General features: G+C 31.5%; 1 protein-coding gene and 1 long non-coding RNA gene across 2 annotated transcripts; both read left to right on the top strand.

The window, feature by feature from the left end:
• The first annotated feature begins 281 nt into the window (after positions 1–281).
• Positions 282–1,625, top strand: LOC146953558 (uncharacterized). Its single transcript, XR_015010679.1, has 3 exons — positions 282–618; positions 1,255–1,499; positions 1,592–1,625. It is a non-coding gene; the product is annotated as an uncharacterized LOC146953558 (long non-coding RNA).
• Positions 1,626–1,834: 209 nt separating this feature from the next.
• On the top strand, positions 1,835–3,663 carry LOC146953557 (uncharacterized). Its single transcript, XM_085710596.1, has 5 exons — positions 1,835–1,953; positions 2,277–2,535; positions 2,645–2,731; positions 3,124–3,188; positions 3,273–3,663. The coding sequence occupies exons 2-5, from the start codon at positions 2,364–2,366 to the stop codon at positions 3,516–3,518; spliced, it is 570 nt and encodes a 189-aa protein (XP_085566722.1). The 5' UTR covers positions 1,835–1,953; positions 2,277–2,363; the 3' UTR covers positions 3,519–3,663.
• Positions 3,664–10,166: the final 6,503 nt, after the last annotated feature.

Genomic DNA, 10,166 nt, shown 5'->3' with positions numbered 1-10,166 from the left:
CTCCCAAATGGTGCTCAAAAGAAAATATTTTGGGTGGAGCGTGAAGGTGATATTTGGTTTAAGAGAAATTGGGAGAATTTTGCAAAGGCTTTAAAAGATGGATATGCTTTAGTTTTCAAATATTTAGGTGGCCCATATTTTAAGGTTAAGATATTTGGTCACAATACATTGGAAAAAGACTATTCAAATATAAAATTCATAGATGAAAGTTGTGAAGGTAGAGAAGAAGTTCAAGAAGTTGTTGAACTGAGTGATGGCAATGTTAATAGTGCTGGCACATCCAGTGGCGGAACTGGGGGGTGGCAAGGGGGAGCCACCGCCACCCCATTATATTTGTGAAATTATGATTATGCCCTTGGCTAATAATAGTATTTTCCAATTAAATTTCATTTGGTCAGCAATTTTCTCTCTCATGGGAAGTGAGAACAGAACGCGTTCTCTTCTTCGGGAAACCAACAAAGAAATCGTCGGTCCAGACAAGACAACCACACCACCGTACCAGTCCACCGCCGTCCAACTGCAACCGCCGCGACCACTCACCTCCTTCTCCATCTTCTGTGTTGTTTAAAGAGCTATCTCCATCTCTCTCCACAAACCCTAATTCTTGTAAATTGTAAGGTAATGTGAAATTGAATGTATTTTCCTTCAAATCTGATTATTCTCTGATGATTACATGTTATTTGATTGATTGCCATGAGTTTTCCATCTGCTGTTGTTAAACCTAGTTGATTACATGTTTGTTTGAGGAGATAGTAGATGGACAATGGTCTGTTACTCTGTTTAATGTTGTTAACCATCTTAATTTTGGCTTTATCTTGAATGCTCTTTAACTGTTTGTTGGTTTTGAAAAAGTATAGCTTTTTGTTGATGTTATTTAAGTTAACTGTTAGTTGTGATAACTTGTTCTATAAAAAAGTGTAAAGCTAATAAAAAGCATGCATAATAGACAATATCTGCCTGTTAACAGATGCAACAATGTTACGCCTCTAGTTCTTGGCAAGCTTAGAAGTAATGTACTCTAAAGTTTCTTGGTAGTAGATGTGAAACTTTTGCATAGAAGTCTGCTGAAACACCATGTATGTCATTTGAAATTGAGCATCTGAAGAATATAATTTAATTACGTAGGCATACTCCAGATTCTGTTAAAATAGATTTTGGAATTGTGTGTATGAATCTATATTATGTTCCCTTTGATATGTTACAAACTATTGTTGATTGTAATCTTATTGTTGGTTTGATTCTTGCTGTTAAAAGGTGGGCATACGACATACTATTGGAGCACACAGTTGGAAAAGTTAAGATGAAGATTCAAAGAATCGATTCTATTTTCAAGAGGAAGGCCGTTGATTATGAAATCTAAGTTGAGAAACAAGATGGGACATGGGTTTTTAGCAGATAGCATGTCAATTTACATCGAAAGGGAAATTAGTGAATGTATTAGTTCTGAATCAATTATTGATGATTTAAAGTCACTCGGAAAGCGTAAAGTGCGTCTTTAGGTATGTAATGATCGACTTTATATATTATGTAGTTTAAATTTTGAATGATCGGTTTTTGGTTTATTTTGAATGATTTATATATTATATTTTAGTTGATTTTGATGGCGGGATGACGGCCACCCCAAACATTTTTGTCTGGCTCCGCCACTGGGCACATCTCAAAGGAGAAAAAGTGGCAAGAGAAAAATTAATCAGCAAAGAATCTCTGGTGTGTTCATCTGTTTTTTTTTTTTTTTTTCAGTTGTTATTCTACCTTGTAATTTTATTTTATTTTGAGGTATTCTACCTTATAAATGGCTAAAATAGATTTTTGTTTTTTAACTTTGCAGGTAGGAACAAAGGAGGCATAATTAAGAGGGCTAAAAAATGCTCAACAATTAGTGAGAGAGACAAGAATGAGAATCCAAGTTTTGAACTTGAATTGTCACAATCTTACGCTCATGGCTATATTTTGGTAAGCCTACTATAAAACATTATACTTATGTTCAAATATTTTTCAAGTTTCGAGTTTGTTTCAGATAGGTCCTTTCTATCAACCTCCGTTAAGGACCTATCTAAAACCTTAGAAACTTAAAGGACCTATCTGTAACCTTTGAAACTTAAAGGACCTATCTGTTACAAACGTGAAACTTAAAGGACCCAGGAAGGTATTTGGCCTATCATTTATTGGCTATTTCACATAAATTATAAGTTACTAGTAATTTTTGCTAAAAAAGAAAAAGTTACTAGTAATTTTGGCTATAATTAATATCTCTAATAAACCTTGAATTGAAATAGAGGATACCAAGTGACTTTTCAAGAGCATATTTGAATGACACCCTTAAAGGGTCATCTGCAAGCATTAGATTTGGTGAGAACATTCCTATGAAAGTGGAGGTGAAGTTTCAAGATATCAAGAATAATAGAACATGCATTGTCACCTCTGGTTGGAAGCCATTTGCCAAAAAATATAACTTACAAGTTGGCAATGTATGTAAATTTGTGATGACTCAACTTCAACCACTTTCATTCACCATAACTATCACCCAAGCCAAAGGTTTTTCCTTCAAACTTTATTTAAAAAAGTTGTTTTTTCATTGACATGTGATTCACCAAATTTGCTTAATATCAATTGATTTTCTCCAATTCCTTTGAACAATGACAAGGTTATGAAGGAATAATCTATTATGATGATAATATTTGGAAGAAAAGAGGCATTGAAGGAAGTTCAAGGAGCTGCCATGATCTCTCGAGTATGTACTTGTTTAAATTTTGTAGAGATTTTAAATAGGTTTTTGAATTAATGTTAATTTGGTATCTAAAACTTTTCAAAAAATTATAACTAGGTTTTCTTACTTTAGGCTTCTTACATTTTTAAAAGAATTTATACCAAGTTCTGTTTTAAATTTTATAATAATTTATGATTATGTCTCAATATTTTTTACCTCTCCCTCATATATTACAAATTATTTAATATTTCAAGGATCCAATTAAAAAAACTAGTTCAAGAATCTAATAAAAATCTGTAAATAGAGTACATATTTATTTTTTAATAGTGTCAAAGAGATGAAAATGTTTTATCAATATTTATTTCGACAATAATCATATTATAAAAATTATATATTTTAATTTTGTGTTTCAGCAGACTTAGAAGGTGGTAATGTGATGGAACCGAACACAATCGAGATTCGTGTGAACTCTACCTACCCGGTAGGATTACTTATGTTAAATGTGGTTACTATATAGATATATGTTAGAAATGTGTATAAATAATTTTTTTTGTTGTATTTGCAGTACATTAAACATCAGTTTCTTAAGAGACATAAAGAGTGTCATGGAAAATTCGTGCAGTTCACAAATGGGGGAAAATCATGGCCTGTAAAAGTGCAATATTATGAGAGAACTTGTAGGTTCTATGCAGGTTGGCATAAATTTAAGGAAGATTGCGGATTGAAGTTTGGAGATACTTGCAAATTGAAGTTGATTGATGAAAAAATGTTTGTGTTTAAAGTTTCAATTGAAAGAAAGCACCACCACTAGTTGTTTGTTCTGCCCTTTCATGCTACTTAGTGTGTATTAATCCATTTCTATGTTATGTTATGTTTTGTTTTGTTTGTGTAAGAAGCTATATTTCATATGAACTCTCTATGTTATCCTTTATTTATGTTAGTCTTTTGGATTATAATATTGTATGATTGTTATGTGTAATGCTAATATTTTGATTGCTTTAGAGTTCTATATTCTTTTACAAGTGCAATCCTTTAAAATAATGAGTAATTTGAAAACACCAACACATAGGTAAATATATAGTTAATATTTTTGTCATTTTTTTTAACAATTTTTTATAGTCTATTTATTTAATTAGATATTTCATACTATTTACATATATAATGTAGCGACTATTTTATTTTATAAACAAATCAAAATCAAGTACTTGTTAAGAATTCTACAATGGAGGAAATAAGACATGATCATGTGTTTATAAGTGGATCAGTCTTATATCTTACTATATGCAGATTGATTTTTTTTCCTTGGATAAGCAAAATTGATAGATTAATAGGAGGACAAGGCTAGCTCATACATACAAAAGATTTAGTCTCGAACAGATCGGAGACAACAAAGAACAAACACCAATCATATCTTTCCAAAAAGAACAAACACCAATCATAAAAATTAACACCCGTATTTTCCCATCATAGTTCTAATTGAATAAATAGATTAAATAATAGATTAAACGGTTTAAACAATGACATAAAAGATCATCATTCAACCCTGATGTACATTCTTAGCTACTCGTAGTAACAAAAGACATAATCAGAGGTAAAAGAAATAATAGATGGTAGATAGGGTGAATATGATCTTCGAACTTGTTTCCTAAAAGGTGAAAACCGCCACTTCTACTCGCGGGATCGAACCTCTAGCCTTTATAGTCATAATAGTTCAAAATGCTTATTTTTGGTTGAGAAATTCAACAATTTAAGGAAAAATTCGAATTGCACGCTCGCGTCGTGTATATACTTAAGCTCACCGTGTGTGCTGTTCATTAATCCATATGGTCAGCTTCATCTTCAGGATGCACATCGCGGTTCTTGCTAGGGGGCGTTGCATGCACGTTCGCGACATTCTTCCTATTATGCTCATTGGTATGTGCAAGCATCTGAGGCATTTTTTTTCTTGATTTCTTCGCTCTTCGTGGGATTTTCACATTTTATATGAGCTTGGGACTTGCGACATAATTCTCAAAGTGGACTAGACTTCAATATCTTAATTCTAAATGATCGTCATACTTCCATAACATCTACGATGTGTCTTTTGATTGGATCAACCCATTGATCTATGATAAAAAGAATATGACTCCTGTAGAGTTGTATGGTTAAGGAAATGCAACGACTTTAACAAAACATTACAAACTTTTTGCCAAACTATCACTAATCCTTAAAAAAAACCTAAAATAGAAGACAAAAGTACTTTATAAAACACTAAAATACATGTTATGAAAAGGAGTTATCAATCATAATTTTCTAACCCATTAGTAAAGGTCGTCGAAAATTACTAAAAAAACGAGAACCGCGTGTAGCCAACCCTCAATGAATTATTGTTAAATACGATCCCACATTATATTTTACTCATTCATGAGAAAAGTCCATAACAAACCATCCATCACTTCCCAACTACTCATTTTCGTTGTTTATAAAGAGCATCCTTCACCACAGTGCAAGGTGCACAATTTCTATATTTACTGATTTATGTCATTTTTTTAATATTGACTTGATCGTCGAAGTACTTACAAGTACCACCCCAAACACCAATCTTGACGGGAGTTGTTCTATCTCAACCAACGTCATCTTGATCTCGTACGATTAGTACCCAAGTTTTCTTGCATTGGAAACTAAATTGACATCACTTTATAATTTTAAAGACTAAGAGTCTGTTTGGATCGACTTATTTTTTAATTTATAAAAAATAGTTTATACAAATAAATAAATATTTATATTAATTCATAAGTTCTTACTAACCAAATTTGTATCTTTATAAGCTGTTTTTTTTCATCAAACACCTTGAGAAGCTTATGAAAAATACCTAAAACTTATTTATTTACCTAAATTGTTGTGCATAAACTCAAAAATAAACCAATCTTAATAGGCTCTAAATTAACAATTCACACCTTTCTTAAAGAAAATATAAGGGAAAAATAATCAACCCCAAAAGGCATAAAAAGAAATAGATAAATCCCAAATTTTAGAAGTTGAATGGAGATTAGCTCCTGGAATTAATACTCCATCCGTTTTAAAATGAGTGTCGTTTTAGGTGTTTACACACATATTAAGAAATGCAATGATTAAAAGAAAGAAAATGATTATTTTACCAAATTATCCTTATTAACTATTGGTTAGTTTTAAAAGTAATACTTGGAAAGTAGTGTGTTGAGTATTAATTGGAGGGTACAATTGAAAAGAAAAAGTTATTATTGCATTGGAAACTGAAAGTGACATTCATTTTGAAACAAATTTTTTATCTAAAGCGACACTTATTTTAAAACGGAAGGAGTATAAAGTATCGAGTTAAAAGTTAAGATATCATTGTAATAAATAAAATTATGTTATCATTGATCCAAAAATTTAAAATTAAAAAATTACTTCCTCCGTCTCACAATATTAGTCATTTAAGATTTGTTCACGATTACTAAGGAAATGAATAATTGTGTTGATTTCAATGGTAAAATTAGTAGCATTTACTAATATATCCTTATTAATTGTAGTTAGTGGAGTAGTTAAGTTGGATGAAATTCAATAAATAAGGGTATAATAATGGAAAAAAATAAATAAATGTTGCATTGATATTATAAAATGACAATTATTTAAAAAAAAATGCTAAAGTGACAATTATTGTAAGACGGAGGGAGTATATAACTAAGGGCCTGTTTGGTTTGGCTTCTGAGAAGCAATTCTAGCCCAAAATCAATTCTCTACAGTGCCAAAAACAATTCTAGCCAAAAACAACGTGTTTGGTTCAGCTTTTCACAATTGCTTTTGTCCTCCAAAAGCAATTCTCCATGAAGCTACAAATCCTAGCTTCTAGCTTTTCTAGAATCAATTCTCCATGAACAACGTGTATAGGTTTGTATATTTTATTATTACAACACGTTATTTTACTTTATTGCCCTTTATCAATTCTCATTCTTTATCAATTCTCCTTTAGCTATGTCTATTTTAGTAATTATACATTTAAAAGCAATTCTACATAATTGCATCCAAACATAAATCATTTTGTTTAATTAATTCTACATAATTGTATCCAAACATAAATCAATTCTCTCAGAATCAATTCTGTCAGAATCAATTCTCTCAGAATCAATTATATTCAAAGCTGAACCAAACGGGCACTAATTATATGTGGCTTATTATCTTTGAGGTGGATTATCTCCCTTGGTTTTCGTTTCTTTTGTGACGTTGTGACTTTGCGGTGATGGAAGTCTTGACATTCCAGTCTGCATGGGAAATTTCAATATTCTTATTCTTACTTTTTTCAGCATATTCAAGAATCAAGATGTTGGTTTCTTCTTTTACGTGCTTCAGCCCTAGTCTATTTCCCAATCTTGTCAAATACTCTATCCGTTCCGCAATATTTGACCTATTTGAAAAAAAAATGTCCCACAATACTTGACCTTCTCAAATTTTTAAGCTTAATTTGATAAGTTTACCCCTTATAGTTACTTTTTGTGGCCTTCATGTAAAAGTTTGTAGTGGAACAAAGAAAGTAATCATTACTTAAATAAATGAAGGTTTAAAAATAGGGTTTTTTTTAACCGGTGCCCCCGGGTAACTGGTTAAAGAACCCAAAAAAAGAAAGTTTAAAATTAAAAGTAATACTTTTAAACTTTGAATGAGTTGATTGCACAAGTTCCAACGCGATGTTACTATATTTGTTTCCATAATCAGTGCCCCGGGGGCACCGGTTAACATTTCCCTTAAAAATAATAATAAGGGCAATTCAGTAAAAATATCATTCACTTTCTTTTATCTTTACACTTTTCTTAATCTGTGTGAAATGGTCAAGTATGTCAAGTATTACGAGATGGAGTATCATCATAATTTAGATTCCCATTTCCATTTTCATCTATAAAGAATGAAGCTTAAGATATGTGCATGACTCATCAGATATTCTTTTCAGTCATCACCACTTTACAACAGTAAAAAGATTCTTACCATATTTTTTCAATTTTCACACAACTCTTTGATATAGATCATCAAGTGTCATCATGAAAATCATGTGTACGATTCTTGCCTACATTTATATTGTTAATATCTAAAATTAAACTGCATTTGTTTATTTAAGGGAGGCAATCCAAATCCCATCTCATCTCATCTCATCTCATCTCATCTCATGTAAATAATTCTTAGTATTTTTGTTCTTAATAACCCTTCCACAACCTTTTAAAAAAAATTAATAATAACACATCCAAGTGCTTGAACTCACGATTTATGTAAAACAAAATTAAATCCATTTACATGAGACAAAAGCTTGATGCTTCAATTATTTGACTGACATTAGCCTTTTTTTGTGATTAGAAATCTAAAGGAATGATGTCTACAACATGTGATGCCACTTTCCCTCAAAAAAAAAAAAAACATGTGATGCCACTTAATAATTTTCTTGAAAAAATATGGTTAAGTAAGTTTTTAATTCTTATTATAAATATAAAGTATTTTTTGTCTTTTGTCTCTTTGATTTTTTTTTTTTTAAAAATAACGGTCCTTCAAATACATTTTTTTGAAAGAAACGGTCCTTTAAATATTTTTAGTAAGTTTTATAACTTTTTTTATGATAATTAAAAAATTATCGACGATGGTTAAGGTCCGCTATGAACCATTTTTAAGTGGTCTGTATTAAATGCACCCTTATTGGAAAAAAGAAAAATTACGTATCTTGCTGTGTAGCTTTCTATATTGTTTCCTTAGTTTTTTTTTAAAGGCTTTATTTAGTACTCCTATATTGTTTCCTTGGGAGGAATCTAAAGCTTCTACCTTGAAATGAGATGGATCAAGGAAATCTTGAATGCCAAGTTTTTTTTTAAAGGCTTTATTTAGTACTCCTATATTGTTTCCTTGGGAGGAATCTAAAGCTTCTACCTTGAAATGAGATGGATCAAGGAAATCTTGAATGCCAAAACAATAAGCGCTACATTTTTTTTTGTCCGAGGTTCGAACCCTAAACCTTGTATATACTATGCATTGTCTCTACCAACTGAGCTAAGTTCAGTAGGACATAAGTGCTACAATTTAATTTTTTTTTCGGTTACAAAGGCTAAAGTGCAAGGAAGCAACCCAAAAAAACAAGAAGAAAAAGAGAATTAAAGTCTCATATAAAAAGTTCCAGCAGCATCAGACCAAAGGAGGGGCAAGAGTTGCGTAGGTGGAGAATCGTGACGCATGAACTCATAATTAGACGAGACACCAAGTTTGACCATAAAGTCCGCACACTGGTTGCCCTCCCTGAGGGTGTGGCTGATAGTTGCTTGAGTCTGCTCCATCAACTTTTTATGTTTTGAATAAAAACAGCCTAAACATGAAACTTCAAGAGGGGACCGATGATGATGTTGATACATAATAATGAATCAGAATAGCAAAAAAGATCAACAATACCCTTCTCTTTGGCTAGCGATAGGCCCTAGTAGATGTTGTAAATTTTAAGTATATTTCAAAAGTTTTCGAATATTATTTTGTCCCTCATTTTTTAATTGAAATAGATTTTAGTAAAAAGTATTTAATTCAATTATTTAATAAATAAGAGACTAAAGAGTAACAATGCATTATAGCATTAAAGTGTGCTAATTCCTTTTTTACAGTTAACTTTGGCTTAGTCAAACAGAGGTAATGAAAATCCATTTTTGTAGTAACGTAGTCAAACAGAGGTAATGAAAGTCCATTTTTGTAGTAACGTAAGCTTTGTTATAATAAACCGATTTTTGTGCCTGAAGTGAGAAATATAGGGGAACAATCAAACCACCTTTTAATTGTCATTATTTTCACAATCATTCTTTTAATTACAGCGGAACGGTCATTTTAGAAAATAGCCTATATACACTTCTTCCAGGGAATACGTATGATTTAGAAAGTCTGAAAATAAAACCTCTGATACAAAAGAAACCTTTTCAATTAATTATGGGTAACATCATTCCAGTGTTTAACAGATTCGAGCTGTTCTGTCGCCTCTGATATGATTCATATCAGAGAAGAACCTGTTGTATCCTGGGAGGATATGCGCTTATGAGACGGATAAATGCTTAAGGACAGTGACTCTATCACGCCTCAGGTTACCCACCGGTTTACTATTGTGTAGGTGTCCTATGACGTATTGATGGATGATGTTGATAAAACTATGTCAGCCGCCAAGTCATACAAATAAATTAAGCACAGATAAGTTTACTTGATATCTCTATTGTTTATTCTCTTTAATATTTATTTCTTGCTCATTTTTATATGTTGATTATTATTTAGAGATAATTTATATTCCTAATTTTACAACAGTAGATGGCATAGAGCTCAGCATAAGGAATGTCAGAAGAATCATGGATATATCCGGAAAACCCATGCATGTAAAATCCTGCATCATTTCTAAGAATTCCTCCATAACCAGTTCTAATGAGGGAGCCAAGACAACTCCATCAACGTTAAGAATGACACTAGA

This window comes from Medicago sativa, chromosome 1, assembly GCF_051527215.1.
Source record: "Medicago sativa cultivar Bolivia chromosome 1, Bolivia_mono, whole genome shotgun sequence".
Classification (NCBI taxonomy): Eukaryota; Viridiplantae; Streptophyta; class Magnoliopsida; order Fabales; family Fabaceae; genus Medicago; species Medicago sativa.
Note: the sequence above shows the minus strand (reverse complement) of the source record. Positions and strands in the feature narration are given on the sequence as shown.